The sequence below is a fragment of the Impatiens glandulifera genome, chromosome 4 (genome assembly GCF_907164915.1).
Source record: "Impatiens glandulifera chromosome 4, dImpGla2.1, whole genome shotgun sequence".
Lineage (NCBI taxonomy): Eukaryota > Viridiplantae > Streptophyta > Magnoliopsida > Ericales > Balsaminaceae > Impatiens > Impatiens glandulifera.
In genome coordinates this window covers 9285515-9302089 of record NC_061865.1, presented here as the reverse complement: position 1 = coordinate 9302089, position 16575 = coordinate 9285515, and the positions used below count along the sequence as shown (strand labels likewise).

Sequence of the window (16575 nt, the reverse complement as noted above, 5' to 3'; positions counted from 1 at the left end):
ATAAGTTATATAATTATTAATTTAAAATGTTAATTATTATTATTATTATTTTATATTTATTTATATTATAAATAATATTTTTTATTATTATAAATTATTGTACTATTATTTAATAATTAATATAAATTTAATTATAATATAAACGATAAATTATTATGTTTATTTAATTTAAATATTATTAATAATTTTAATAAAATAAAAATATTATTTATAATATAAGTAAATATAGAAGATAATAATTAATAAAATTATAGTTATAAAAATAAATAAATATTTTTTAATTAAAAAATTGAATTATTTAAAAAAATAGCAATATTAAAAATAATTATATATAATAATAATATTATTATTAAAATTAAATAAAATATATTATATAATATAGTATTAATAAAGAGTATAATGAGAAATTAAAAATTAAATGAAATAAGAATAGTGTTGTACCTAGAGGGGACTAGTTACTATTTTATACCAAATATGAAGTACAAATTATATAGGGGTATAAATTTATACGAATAGTAAAAATGTAAAAAACACCGTATTAAAACACTATTGGTATAGTTTATACTATACCAATAGTGTTGTACCTACTTATACTGTCAACCAAACATAGCCTAGAAAAATTAAATGAAAATACTTAAAATATAAAAAATGAGTTGAACAAAATATAAAGTAACTACTTTGTAGAGTTGCAGAAATTAGAGAGAATTAAGGGCTATAATTATAGATAGATGAGGAGGCATGCTTTGGAAAGACAATTTTTTTTTTTGGGATGGGCTTAAGCGCACCTCAATTCCTCAATCCCTCGATCCCTGTATTTGTTTCTGTCGGTCATCATCTTTTCCCATTTCACCATTTTATTATGATTTACGATTTCTCTGTATAGACTATTCACGATTTTTTACCGGAAACCTATTACATGAATCTTTTCTAGAAACAAGCTCAGTAGCTCGCCAAAACTTCATAAATCTTTATCGAAAATAAATTCCGTAACTCGCGAAAATGGTACACTTAACGCTTTTGAGAATTAACAAAGTTTTATTTTGTTAATATTCAAGAAACATCCAACAATAACATCAACGATAATGATGAGAGGTAACGTATTTCATGGAAAACGCGCTTAACATGAGAGCGTACATCAACTTTCTTTTAAAGCACCCTTAACATTAGAGTTGTTGTACAACATTTATTGTGTGATGCTCGATTCACATTAAAATTGGTGTACAAAAACTATTGTGTGATGCTCGCTTCACATTAGAGCTGATGTACAACAACTCTAATGTGAATGGCGTTTTACAAGAGAATTTTTATACAGAGAGATGTTGTAAATCATCTCTTGTGTGATGCGCGCTTCACATTAGAACTATTGTACAACAACTCTCATGTGATGCTCGCTTTACACGATAGATGTTGTACAACTCTAATGAGCTATCATGTTAAGTGTGCTTTACACGCGAGCATTGTACAGCAACTATCGTGTAAAGTTAGTTTTTGTAAAACGTAAAGATAATTATTGTACAGCGCTCTAACTTCTTTGGTCGTAGTCATATCTGCACAAAACATATATCGTCCATATGTTAAAACCCATTTTTTCTAATATAAAACATACGCTTCAACCAATAATTATCTTCAAGTACATGTTTTGTCAACATTTGATTACAGACTTTAAGAAAATCTTCCTCTTCATCAATCAGATATACATGTGTAGACATGAAATTTTGACATACCCAAATTTATGATAAAATTAATAATTTTAAAATAATATTTTAAATTTGTTAATTCAAAATAACCCAAAGGAATAATTTAAACATAATTAAAGATTAATTATTGTGCTAATTAAACCCTAATTAGGAATTAACTCCTCGTGTCGCTTCCACCGTTTATAGGACCGACCGACGCCTCACCTGTACAGGTACCAGAGCAGTGTAGGTCGGATCTTTGGGATAGCCTTAACAATAGCACTTGACGTTGTCGCCTCTAAAGTAACTATTGAATTTGTGCTTCAAAAATTAAAAAATAATTTGAGGTTAAAATATTATATTTATTTTAACCAAATTAAGCTAAAAAAAAGTTAAAAATATTCAATTGTGATTTAATCATGAATTATAACATAATTCATGACTTAAAATAATTAAATAAAATATCCCAAAATTCTAAAAAATACCAATAAAATAAAATATGAACATAATTGTTATTATGTTGATAGAAATATTTTTTGTGAAATTTTTGGTGAAGAAAAAAAAGTAAAAAAGAGATTAAAAATTAATTTTTAATAACATTTTAATAAAAATAAAATCTGATAATTATGTGTGGCAGGAATTATTTTTAATTTTTGTAGTAAGAATCTGGCCCATCAGATCAAATTGGATTTTGATCCAGCGCCCAGGAACGCGCCACACAACCCGTTGTAACGAAGTTGCACGCTCTCTACCACACCCTATCAACTAACGGGATAAGTTAACCCCGTTAGCCTAATCGCAGACGGACTGGACGGAACGGCTAATGGTGCCATGAAACGACGCTATTTTGGGTCGTCTTCTTCGTTGTTGCACGACGCTCGCCTGAAACGCGACTCATTGGCGGCGATTCTTCTAGAAAGAACAGTTCAGCCAACCAATGTCCTTATTCCTTCAAATTTCAGCAACGTCTTCGCCTTATCTCAGTCAACAATATCCCCTATCTAGAATCCTTATCCTGGGTGCCCAGGATAAGGCTCCCACAAAGAAGATAGATTTAGGGATAAGTTCGTCGAAATTCGAATTCAATTTGAATTAGCCTTCCTCAACTGTTTAGGACGACTATAAATACCCCTAATGGTTTCTACACCAAGATATCAAACAATCACAACTTCTTACAACTCCAATTGAAGGAATCGAATTCCGGTCAAGAACAATTCTAGTGTAAACTGTCTCCGATGATCCTAGCTTCGATCTAAGCTTCTGTAAAACTTCATATACATCCTAGAAGTGTTCTCCAACAGTTGGTATTAATCCATATCATTTGTATTATGATTTATTATTTGAAATTTGATTTTTTTTTTCAAATTCTTAAGTTTGATCAGTTTAATCTGTTCTAGGGCTTGTTCATGTGATTTTTATGTTTAGAATCACCCCCTATATCATGTATGAACTTTGTATTTAAAGGAATCAGATTAAATCAAATCAAATCAAATTGAATCAAGAATTTCAAAAAATTAAACTTAAAAAATATATTTTGTAAAATTCAGTTTTCTTAAGTTTAATCTGGATTTTTTTGTTTAATTAGTTGTTATACATGTTTATTAATATGTTAGGATGAATTCTAAGCAACTGTAACATCGTTTTGATCATGTTTGATCAAATTGTGTTTTTGAAAAAATTTGAATTTTGATTTAATCTTCAAAAACTATTTTAATGCTTGAGTGATGTTCTTGTTTTGGTTGTGTTCAACTATGTTTATCATTTCAAAGCTAATAGAACAAAAATTAGACCTTGTAATGGCTTAAATTAAAAGATTCTAAAATTTGACCTAGAAATGGTTTTCTAAAGCTGATCTTTGTAGGGATCTAGAGATCGTGATTTATGTTAGGACTTTTGTTCTTCATAATCATATGAACTAACTATAGCTTACAAATCATGATTTCATGATCTAAATCAAAAGTTATAACTCGTACAATTCTTGACCAATTTAAGAACACCTCGGTCCTATAGGACCGATGTTCTTGAACAAGGACCAAGAGCTAGGACCAAGCGCCTCCGGTCCTGATCGAGACCAATGACCGATAAAATTTCGCTTAGGACCGAGATCAATGACCGATGTTCTTGAGTCAGGACCGACACTTAGGAACAATGTTTCTAACTTAAAAACGAAACCTAGGACCGATGTTTCTAAATTATTTTTGTAATTTTGGGACTCTCTACACGTTTTCAAATAATCCTGAGGTACGAAAATAACTTTGAAATATTTCTGGGATGTCTCCCAAAAACATATTTCGAATAAAGCCCCAATTTGGAGTTATTTGCTTGCCTAACCTATTTAAGGCCTATACCATTAGGAGTAGTAGTAGAAGATTGATTTTTTTAAAGATAAAATTACTATTATATAATATATATATTGTCTAGAAAGTCAAAAACAGGATAATTTAAATTGAAAATTGCGCTTACATGAACAAATAAAAATATCTAAAAATTAGAATTTTATCCTAATAACTTATTAAAATTTAGAAAGTAAAAATGGGTGATTTTATTTTTGTTTAGTAAAAAGTATGACTGAATTAAATTAAATTGATCAGTGGTGTAAGCAAAACCGCATAACCGTCTAAACCGTATCGAATTGAGTAGGTCTACACCGAACCAAAAAACGATGATTTATAAAATCGTCAAACCGAATCCAACAGTTCGATTGTTTGGTTTAGTGGAAGTCAAACCGCCAAACCAATCCATATATCATAGTTAAAGTTTTAAAAATATACATAATTAGTTACAAATTATAATTGATTCCTAAACATTTCTTTAATACTTAAATTTTTCAAAAAAATAAATCCTTGACAAATGAATAAAACTAGTCGAACTGATATTCTAACCGACTAAACTGAACAGACCAAGAAATCAAAAACAACGATTTTGCTGTGCATTTAAATATATAAACCGACCAAACCGAAATGTTTACTCCAAAATTGATCCTATCATTAAAAAAAGAAAGTTATTGCATTGAATAAGAGTAATTGAACTCAAATCTGGATTCAGTATCATTTGATTATCCTTCATTTAACTATTTATGGTTACTTTATTATCATGATAATATCCACTGTCAAATAGACTTTGGATGGTCATGTGTGTGGTATAGTATCAGTTTCTTTTCTGTCCTCTAATAAAAATAAGCTAAATATTATATTATTAAAATTGAGTTGGTTTTAAAAAAAATCGAAATCAAGTCCGATTCATTCCTTTCCCCTTCTGTTTGTAACCCAAATCATTTCTCGCTCGGTCACATCATCTCTCATAATCGTGTCATATCATGAGTCATAATCTCTTCTAATTTCATCATTTTATTATAATTTATGATTTTTCTCTATAGACTATTTACGATTATGTTGACATAAATATATTTTTGTCTTTTTCCCTTTGACTTTGTGCATTATAACAAAAACCTCTATCTAATATTGAACATGATTTATCGTTGTGTTTTGAACTACGCCTTATACTAAATCAAATTTCTTTAGCATATGCTAAATAGAATTCATAAACATTTTCTTCTTTCTCAAATTCTTTACTCACATGTAGAGGTGTTCAATTTTTGGTCTGAACCGATATCCAACCGAATTTGAATTCATTGAATTCAAATAAACCGAATTCGAATTTTATTTTCGATTTTCTAATTGAATTTTTAACCAATTCGAATCAAAATGGGTTTTCGAGTTGAGGTTTTTTTAACTCAAAAACCAAACCGAAAATGGAATTCATTTATTATTATTTATTTTAATTATATATTTTACTATATATTATATAATTTATTATATATAATTAAATAATTATATAATTTTCAAATAAACCAAATTTGAATTTTATTTTCGATTTTCGAATCGAATTTTTAACCAATTCGAATCAAATTAGGTTTTCGAGTTGGGGTTTTAACTCAAAAACCAAACCAGAAATGGAAATCATTTTTTATTATATATTTTACTATATATTATATAATTTATTATATATAATTAAATAATTATATATTTTATTATATATTAATTTAGGTCATCCGTTAGTCCTCCATAATCTCTAAGACTTTAATCCCTCACTCCAACCGTCCTCTCTTAAATTTTGACTTATCTTTCCTTCTTTCTCTTTGAAAGCACTCACCACTATCACAAACACCTCTCCACCATTATATCTAGTTGTCGTCAACACTATTTTACTTTTACTTTCGTCGTTCAATTGTCGAACATTGACGGTCAATCACAAAGCATAATTTGGGTGATTTATACTCTTTTTTTTATAATTTTAGTAGAAAATATCTCTAAAAACTTGTTTATTCTAATAACTTTTTAAGAAAATTTCTTTCATCTTATGGCTATAAGGTGTTCAATATTTAGTTTGAACCGAATATTCAACTTAATTTTTATTCATCAAATTCGAATTTATTCAAATCTGTTTGGTTTTTGAATTTTCTTAAAAAAATAAAAATTCGAAAAAACCCAAACCGAAAACTCGAATAATCTAAAAACCGAACCGATGAACACTTTTACGATCATATGTGGTATAATTTTTTCTGAAATACATAGTGGGTAGCTGTAACACTCTAAAATTCATTTATGATCGAACATCTTCAGTCTTGGCCAAGTGCCAGGACCGAGGAAATTCGAGACCCAAGACCGAGAGGTTAGGACTGATATGTCCGACTAAGGATCATTTGAACATGTCCTTTAATTAACAGACTTCTGCCCTTGCCTTAGCCAACTATTTTAGTCCATTATTTTTATTAGTTAGTTTTAATGGACATGTGTCCTCTTCATTAAGACACATCTTTCTCCACTGACCATGACTGAGGCTATATATATTCTTCACATATGATTCATCCCATTAGTAATATCCATTACCCTCTCACTAAGAAGAAACAGAAGTCATCCTTTAGAAGTCATTGAAGAACAATCAACCTTCATAGCAAAGATCAACCCATAGTAGTTTTGAAATATAAGACAATAATTATTTTCTAAAACCATCTTTAGAAACCACACATTCCTATATAGTTCATGTATTTTCTATAAATGATGCACATTGTCTTTAAAACATGATTTTATTACATGTCCATATTTTTATTGATTAACTGAGTTGAAAACCATGTTTTCCAAAATATGATATGTTTTTTATGGAACTTTAATGTTAAGGGTTATGGAATCATAGTAAAACTATATTGATGAATGAATTCACAAATGAATATGGGAGGAGGGCTAACCAAGATGAGCTTTGGTAGTCTGATTCCAAAATACTAGTTGTGTTCTATGGGACTTGACTTCTGAGGATGAGCTTCCAAAATATCTACCCAAAATACTGGTTTAACCAAGTTGTGGATTTTAGGGATAGACTCTGAAAAGTTCCCTTACAAATACAGCCCAAAATTGATTCCTCATCTTCAGGATCAACTCTGAAGGTCTAGGGTCAAAAAAATATGTGCTCAAGATGTAATTGTACATTCACTATTGATGAAATACTCTAAAACTCACATATGGATACAGTGATGTTTTAATTGTCTTTAGTATAATCTTTTTATGCATTATTTATTATTTGAAAAAGAAGTAAGTCATCCTAGCATTGTTTTGAAACCTTTTAAATGTTTGTTGAGTCTTTAGGATTACTATGCTTGTGTGGTGTAGGTACACAACCATAGTTTTTATATGACAGGTGAATGGAGACTTAGAGTGGGGCAAAGTGAAGGGGATGTGTGTGGAAGGAGGGACCGAGCCTGAACGACCGTATTGTGTAGGGACCAAGACCGAATTTTGTAGCATCATTTGGCTAATAAATGTTTTATGCAAATAAGACTTGACTAGTAATGAACAAAATCACCCTTTTACTTCTGCATATGTGACTGGTTTTTGTTTATGTATGTTTATGTTTCAGCAATTCTTAACATAGTCTAGAAAATAGGATTATGGATGTTTTAGTTGGTATTAGAGCAATGGTCCTGATCCTTAGAACTTTCACAATCATGCTCTTGTAGTTGCACCTCCAAGATCCCACCTTCAAAGTCTGTAAGTTGTTTCAATAATTTTCATTATGAAATTGTTTTCATTATATCTACATCGATATTGTCAATGTATTAAGGAGAGAATAATAATGAGTTAAACCTTAATAAAATAAGTGTAGCAACTTAGCTTATGCATCTTTAAATATTAAGCTGATAAATATGATATATATACTTTTATTCTAAACACTCTAGAACCATGAGAAGAGGAGCCAAAGCTAACGTTGGTACATCCTCATAGATGAGTTAGCCCGAGACAACTTCTTAACAGAGTTAGTAGAAGCATTGAGGGATCAAAACCACATACAAAGTAAGTAGATGCGAGAGATGTTCAAGGCTAATGGGAACAAGCATAATAATAAGTAATAACCACAATAACCATGAGAGAGGCCAACAACCAATGTATAAACAATTTATGGGCTTCAAACCAGCAAAATTCAGAGAAAGCACAGACCCAATGGTTGAAGAATAGATGCAATCAATGGAAACAATATTTGACTTTATGAAAAGTAGCAACTCCGACAAGTGTGCATCCTTTATGTGTTAGAATCTTTAATCATCAATTCTATAATATAAATACTCTATGTCGATAAATTGAGATAAACTGTAATTGCGGAAACGTACCTAAATCTTGAATGAAGAACGGTCCATTAAGTCGTTCTTCGATATTCTCTTATTCTTGATCTTCTCTTGATCTTGGATTGTTTCTTGATCTTGGATCTTCATGTTCTGGATCTGGACCTGGATCGGAATGTGGATCTTCTTATTCTGGATCTGGACCTAGATCATAATATCTGATGTGGGTGGGTTTAAGTCTTCCAACCCTTTATCGATAGTTTTGTTCTTGAGAGATGAACTGAAACCTTTTGTCTGATGAGAGAAAACAAAATAGGTAGACTATCTATATGGGTTGGGGACCTAGCCCTAATATACCCATAACTTTAATAGATCACTTTATTTGGGCTTTAATTTTTATTGTGATAACAACTAATATACAATTATTAAATAATATATGTACCCAAATATTGGAAATAATTCCAACATTATGTTCAAAGATGATGCTCGCATCTGGTGGAAGGGAGCCAAGACCGCCCTCGACATTAACTTAGTAACATGGGAAGAATTTAAAGAAGTATTCTATGGTACGTACTTCACCTTAAGCACCAGGAATAAGCTGGCTCGAGAATTCCTGGAAATCTATCAAGGGGAAACCAGTGTGCAGAATATGTGAAGAAATTTGAAAGAGATAAATATTGTGCTCCCATGATCATTAGAAATGCTACAATGGAGCTAAATCATTTTCTGGAGGGGTTGAACGCTACAATCCGTCATGATGTCAGAATAAGCAACTCTTCTACAATGCGAGAATCAATTGATAAGGCTTTGATGGTTGAGAAGGACAATCAGGACATTGTAAAGGAGGCACATTCCAAGAGGGCCAGCTTTGAAGGGAGAGATTCTCAAGGGTCAGTGATGAAAAGGCCCTGTCAGTTGGCACATTATCAGAATGCTCCCCCACAACAGTCAAGGAATACATGGCCTGATAGACATCCATAACGCCCTCAACAACTACAACAAAGAAGGATGCAGCCAGCAAGACCAGCATCATCAGCAAACCCTACTAGCATATCAGTCCCCACTTGTACTATTTGTGGGGAAGACTCATGTGGGAAATTGTGTACAAGGTTCTATGGATTAAACTCGAATTATTCGGTAAGTTAAATTTCGAGGTCGAAATTCTTTATTAGTGGGGTAGAATTTTAACACCCTAAAATTCATTTCTGACCGAACATCTTTGCTCTTGGCCAAGATCTAGGATCGAGGAAATCCGAGACTCAGGGACTGAGGAAATCCGAGACCCAAGACCGAGAGGTCCAACCGATGATCATTTGAACATGTCATTTAATTAACAGTCTTCTGCCCATAGTTTTGCCCATGCCTTAGCCAACTTTTTTAGCCCATTGTTTTTATCGTTCAGTTCTATAGGACACGTGTCCTCTTAATTAGGACACATGTCATCTGAATTAGGACACATGTCTCTCCATTGACCATGACTGGGACTATATATACTCTTTACAATTGATTCATCCATTAATAATATCCCTTCCCTCTTCACTAAGAAGAAACAGAAGTCATCCATCCTTTAGAAGCCATTGAAGAATAACCATCCTTCATAGTAAAGATTAACCCCTTCATAGTAAAGATTAACCCATAACAGTTTCGAAATATAAGGCAAGCAATTTTTTCTAAAACCATCTTTAGAAACTCACACATTGCTATATAGTTAATGTATTTTCTATAAATGATGCATATTATTTTTAAAGTTTGTTTTCATTGCATGTCCATGTTTTTATTGATGAACTGAGTTGAAACCATATTTTCCAAAATATTATCTGTTTTTATGAAACTTGAATGCTAAGGATTATGGAATCATAGTAAAATTATATTGATGAATGAATTGACGGATGAATATGGGAGGAGAGCTAACCAAGATGAGCTTTGGTAGTCTGATTTCAAAATACTAGTTGTGTTCTATGGGACTTGACTTCTAAGGATGAACTCCTAGAATATCTACTTAAAATACTGGTCTAACCAGGTTGTGGACTTTAGAGATAGACTCTTAAAAGTGTTCATATAAATACGGCTCAAAATGGATTCCTCACCTTTAGGATCAACTCTGAAGGTCTAGGGTCAAAATATGTGCTCAAGATGTAACTATACATTCACTATTGATGAAATACTCTAAAATCCACATATGGGTACAATGATGTTTTAACTGTCTTTACTATAATCTTTTTATGCATGAGTTATTATTTAAAAATGAAGTAAATCATCATAGTATTATTTTGAAAACTCTTAAATGTTTGTTGAGTTTTTAGACTCAATATGCTTGTGTGGTGTATGTACACAGCCATAGTTTTTATATGACAGGTGAAGGGAGACTTGGAGTAGGGAAAGGTACAGGGGATGTGTTTGGAAAGAGGGACCAAGACTGAATGGCCGTATTTTGTAGGGACTAAGATCGAATTTTGTAGGGACTAAGATCGAATTTTGTAGCATCACTTGGCTAAAAAATGTGTTATGTAAATAAGACTTGACTAGTTGTGAACAAATGCACCATTTTGCTTACACATATGTGACTGATTTATGTTTATGTATGTTTATGTTTCACTCATCTCTAACATAGTCTAGAAAATAGGATTAGGGATGTTTTAGTAGTACTCTCCAAATTTTGACGATTTTGATCAAAATTTAATTGATGGCGGTAATTCATAGATTCGCTCTCAATTATAGATTATGAAAAAAAAATTGTGAACATCGTATATAATAATAAAATTTTGTTACAACAGTTCTAATATGAAGGGTGAAATTGAAAGAGATGAGGACTCATGATGTGAAACGATTATGGGAAATGATATGACAGAGCGAAAAACGATTTGGGTTACAAACAGAACGGGAAAGGAATGGGTGAGGCTTGGTTTCGTTTTTTTTTTAACTATAATATGCTGGTTTCGTTTTTTTTTTAACTAACTCAATTTTGAATATAATATTCTACTTATTTTAATTGGTTGACAAGAAAGAGCACAAAGAGTTTTGGAACAAAAGATCTTGACCTATAGTATAGATGAAGCAAATTATAACTTATAAAGTTATAAAAAAAAAAAACAATAATGTGAATGAAATATTCAATTCCAACCTACAATGTTTTAAATTGAAATACTAATATGAATGCAAAAATCCAAATTGAGATGGTTATAGATAAACTCTTTTTCAAATGAGCAATAAAAATAAAAAAATAAAAGCACAAATAGAAAAGTCTAGTAATTAACTTCAGTGAGAAAAAATGTACAAAAAAATAGTTTTTCACATGAAATAGTTTTTTTGTACAAAAAATAGTTTAAATGGGAATCAATCTGATATTGTAAAAATCCCTAATTAATAAATAGGAGTTGTATGAAAAAGGAACAACAAATTCAAGATATCTAATTTATCCAATCAATAAAAGGGTTCTATTTCATTTACCAAGTCAAAGTGATAATATGTACATAAAATGAATTTTCATACTCCTCAGCCTCTTCTATTCTGTTGCATTGGATTCTTTCCCAATTTGCATCAACATCATCATTCATCAATAGTAATTAACCAAACAAAAAAATTGTAATCTTCAAATATCTCCTCTAATAAAGTCTACTGATGAATGGATCTCTCAAATATGTATTCATTCTCTCTTCCTCCTCAATTGAAAGCTTCAAACAGAGAAGATGGATCATCATTTTTTTCGGTTCTGTCGAACAATTACACAACAGCCAGGCCACTGAATCTAGGTCTTGTTCTATCTGTTGAAAGACCTTCTTCCATGGACTTTCTCTTATTGCTGCACTGAGATTGAATCTCTATTATCTCATCATCTTCTTCCTTTTTCTCATCCTGCTCAGTATTTTTGTACTTCATCATATGTGATTTGAGTTTATTCACATCCGATTTACTCACTGGTTTTAGGAAAAACTCTTCTGCTCCTTCCTCCAAACATCTATTCATGAGAATAGAAAAATACCCACTTAGAAATCTCGCATTTTATCATTAAGAAATGTTCGAATTTTACCTGTTTATCCTTGATGGAACATTCTCAGATGACATTATCACAACTGGTATATTTCTCAAAGATGAACATTCCTGTTAAATTATGTATGCAAACAATCTGTCAATGTCCCTTCTTCATTTTTCAAAGAAATTTGAAAGAAAATGCAATTTTGGTAACACAATGTACCTTGATTTTCTTGAGAAGATCATATCCTGTCATTCCAGGCATACAGTAATCTGTAATTATCAGATTCACCTCAACTTCCTGTCAATATAATCAGAAGATCCAATTGTTCAATACATTGACTTCAATTGAATCTGTTCATTAGTAATGATTTCTATCATACCTGATGATTAGGGTTGATTTGGTTATTATCTTCATACCAACCAAGAAATTCCAAAGCTTTACTACCAGAATCTACTGTAGTAACTGCATAATCATCAACAAAATCAAATCTAAAAGCCCAAAACAATCGATTAAAGAAAAACCCATTTAGAATAGATGAAAATACCTTGATAAGATGAAGTCTTGAGGAGTCTCTCTATCAACTTCCTGTCTATAATACTGTCATCAACGGCTAAGACATGAAACTGAGATTGAACTGACAAACCCATTTGTCTGATTCACAGAAAGAATGAAGAAAATGCAGGGTTTTGTTCTTCGATGGATGCTTTTTCTAGAGATTGGAGAGAGAGAGAGAGAGAAGGAAATGAAGAAGATGAGGAAGATGAAGGTCTTGTAAAAACAAGACCCACCAAAATACATATCCCATAAAGCAAGATCTGACCGGATTTCGTCCTCAAGATCTTCCCCAAATTTTAATTTTCCCAAGTCCATTTCAAATTGAAAGTCAAGCAAAAGATTAAAATAAGAAAAAAGGGAAAAAACAATTGAGGGAATCAACAAACCAAAGATTGCAAATCAATAAGACAGCGACGTCTTCATTAAATGTATTTGATGCTGTTTTTTTTTCCTTTCCTTTTCTTTTCTTATAAGAATGTCAAATAGTTTACCAAACCTATTATATAGAAAAGTTCAACATTTTTTTCATTTAAATACTTCACCCAACATTGTTTTATTTTTAAAAATTATTTATTTTTGTGAGATCTCACTAGTTATCATCACAAGAATAACCTCAAATAGCCTAAATTCAAATTGGAAAGTGATTTTTTTAATTCTCAAATAAAAGGATAAGTTGATTAATCGAGATCGAGAAAGATATTTCTTCTTAACAAAAGTTAACAAAATAGTTAATTGTCCATACAAAAAGATGATAATATACAACATATTTTCTTGATTTCTTGTTGACTAAGATATATTAGTATAAACATGAGTTATTCAAATTTAAACCTATATATAGGGAAATCACAATTTTAAAAAAAATGTTAAAATTAACACAAGCAAGAAAATTGAGATGAACACATACTTCATATTTTTCAAATTAGTTAGGATGAACACTTGATTAGTGATTCAAATTGTGTTTTATTTGTTAAATGAATTATCTATCTATGTTCAAATTTTGAATGCTTAGTTCCATCTTGAAAAATGATTCATTACAAATTCATTTAGACAACTAGTTTAGTGTTTCTTTCTTTCTTTTTCAGGAAATGTAAAAGCATTTATTAATAAAGAAATATTATAATTATTATCTAATTAAATTTCTCAAATAAAGCAAAAAATAAATACCAAGATCCTAATTCAATCAATCTAGTCAAGCAATTTTTTGAGAGTGTTGATATCTCATTCCATTCAAAATTACAAATTTTGTGGAAGTTTAATAACTTGATTGCATGTTTCACTTTGAATAATTGAACTAAATTTGTATTTTGTGCTTTCAAATTTCATAATTACAAATGGCAAACAAACATTTGTATAGATTTGAAAGAAAAAAAGTTGTTCACTAACTTGAGTATGATAAGTAAAATATAAAAACATAAAAAAAATAAGAACCAAACATTTCTTTTTAATAAAATTATAAAACAGAGTCTTAATTGAATATCTTATAACCAACTACAACTTAACTAGTTTACATTTTAATTCACAAATAGTTATATGAATACTTTTGAAATTTGAAATTTGAGTGAAATATGTAACAAAGTATTAAGTTATAATACTAGATAAAGAAAGAATCAACTATACTCCTTTGCGAATACGATGAATTATGTGTTAGATTTTTTCATAAAATAGTTGAATTGAAAAAAAAAAAAAATAATCTCGTAAAGAAAAAAAAACATGAGGATCAAAATGGGACCCATACAAGAATTTTGCTTTGAAGCACAAAGCACAAGAATATTATAGAGGGGTTTGAGGAGTCCACATGTCAAGATCTTCATTGAGATGCTACAAAATGAAAGATAAAGTCCAAATTTTAGAATATGTCAAATTAACACAAATTAGTTGTTGGGCAATTGGCCCCAATTGTCTCATATCTTATATTCTTATAATTATCATAATAAACAAAAAGCTAATTAAATGTAAAGCCAATTAAAGGGTCAACCGCTTTGCACAAAGTTAAAATACTTGAGAATATGGCCTAAAGGTCCAACATTATTAATCAATTTTTTTTTTTAAAGGTAAGGGTTATGGTTTATTTTTAAAGGAAAACATTGTTACACACCTAACTCGTTCCTTTCTTTGCGGGTTTTGTTATCGATTTTCTTCTCAAATGAGAGAAATACACCGAATTTCACATTGTGTTGAGTAGTGTAGTTTGGGTTGAACTATTTTTGACATCTCTAGACTCTAATGGGTGATGCCTTTATTTAAAGTTGATTTTTTAGAGTTTAAATAAATTTATCTCAATTGAGATATTGGTTCCATATTTCTATAGGTGTTAATAAAGTAAGAAGTATGAGGTCATTATTGTTTTCTTTGTTATCCAAAATTCTTTTTTGGTTAAAATATATTTGAATTGATGTTGATTTGTAATATTATAATGGGATCAATTTGACAAGTGAAATATATATATATATATATATATATATATATATATATATATATATATATATATATATATATATATATATATATATATTCTAAGAATTGTGGCATCCTTTTAAGTGTATTTAAATATACCATTTATTTTGTTTTTTTCTTTCAATTTTTATAACTATAACATGTCTCAAATTATTCTAGAAATATTTCTTTTTCATTAAACTATATTTTTATTGAATGTTGATTTGTAATATTATTAATGGGATCAATTTTGACAAATGAAAAAAAATAATATATATATATATGCTAAGAATTGTGTCATCTTTGTAAGTGTATTTCAAAACCCCATTTATTTTGTTTCTTTTTTCTTTCAATTTTTAAAAATATAACATGTCTCAAATTATTCTAGAAATATTTCTTATAAAAATAAAATTTTGAAATTCTCTTAAAGAATAATATAATAGGAAAGTATATTCTTTTCAAAAAATAGAAAAATATTATGATAAAACTTAAAAAGATAGTATTATTATAATGTTACATTCTCTAAGATGTTCGGTTAATCAGTTATGTCGTTCTAATGTAAATCTATGATCGAATTAATAAAAAAATATAATCTTTGTTTTATCCTGCGGACTTGTTTTTTTTTTGCCTACTTCATTGGCGCTCTTCATGACATTTTTATTTTTTTTTATTAAATTTAGGTAATTGACTTTAAACATAATAATAATAATAATAATAATCTAACCTCCTTAATAAATTAGAAAAAAAAATGCAAAGTTATAAATTTATAATGATAATATCTCCTTCACCAAATTTTGAATTGGGTATACAACATATTTGTGTGATTTTGACCACATAAAAAATAAAAGAGTCAATGTCAAGTACTTCTTAATTATCCTAAAAACTAGTAAATAAAGATATTGACAAACTTGTCAAAACAATAAGATATGGACCTTAGGCCAGCTTGGTGTTTTTCTTTAATGAGCTTGACATCTATAATATTATTAATTCACAATTTTATATATATAAAAAAAGTGAGAATAAATCACTTTAATTCATTTTATAATATAAATTAGGAATTGACTATTATTAACCTATATTGAGCATATTTGAAAACACTGTTTGTTTAAAGAATTGAAGGTGTTCACGAAACTCAACTAGTATGACCAATCAAGGTTGGAATACTTGAATCGATTAAATTTTTTTTACATGTTTTTAGTATCTAAATAAATTTAATATATTATCCTTGTTGTTAAGAAAAAGTAATTTATCCCACCACAGTTATTCTAATCAATAATGATCAAATTCAAGCACAGGTCCACAAATTCAAGGAGTATATTTAAAAATAA

At 29.6% G+C, this 16575-nt stretch overlaps 1 protein-coding gene across 1 annotated transcript; it reads right to left on the bottom strand.

Moving 5' to 3' along the window:
• Window positions 1–11704: 11704 nt before the first annotated feature.
• LOC124935823 (two-component response regulator ARR9) lies at window positions 11705–13131 on the bottom strand. Its single transcript, XM_047476255.1, has 5 exons — window positions 12804–13131; window positions 12639–12721; window positions 12479–12556; window positions 12314–12384; window positions 11705–12241 (listed from the first exon to the last, which is right to left on the bottom strand). The coding sequence occupies exons 1-5, from the start codon at window positions 12904–12906 to the stop codon at window positions 12007–12009; spliced, it is 570 nt and encodes a 189-aa protein (XP_047332211.1). The 5' UTR covers window positions 12907–13131; the 3' UTR covers window positions 11705–12006.
• Between the last annotated feature and the right edge of the window lie 3444 nt (window positions 13132–16575).

Coding starts and splice junctions, on each gene's coding strand:
- LOC124935823 (XM_047476255.1), bottom strand. CDS start 12,906: ATGGGTTTGTCAGTTCAATCTCAGTTTCATGTCTTAGCCGTTGATGAC. Junction 12,722..12,803: donor CAAGACTTCATCTTATCAAG/GTATTTTCATCT, acceptor ATGATTATGCAG/TTACTACAGTAGATTCTGGT. Junction 12,242..12,313: donor GTTCCATCAAGGATAAACAG/GTAAAATTCGAA, acceptor TCTCATGAATAG/ATGTTTGGAGGAAGGAGCAG.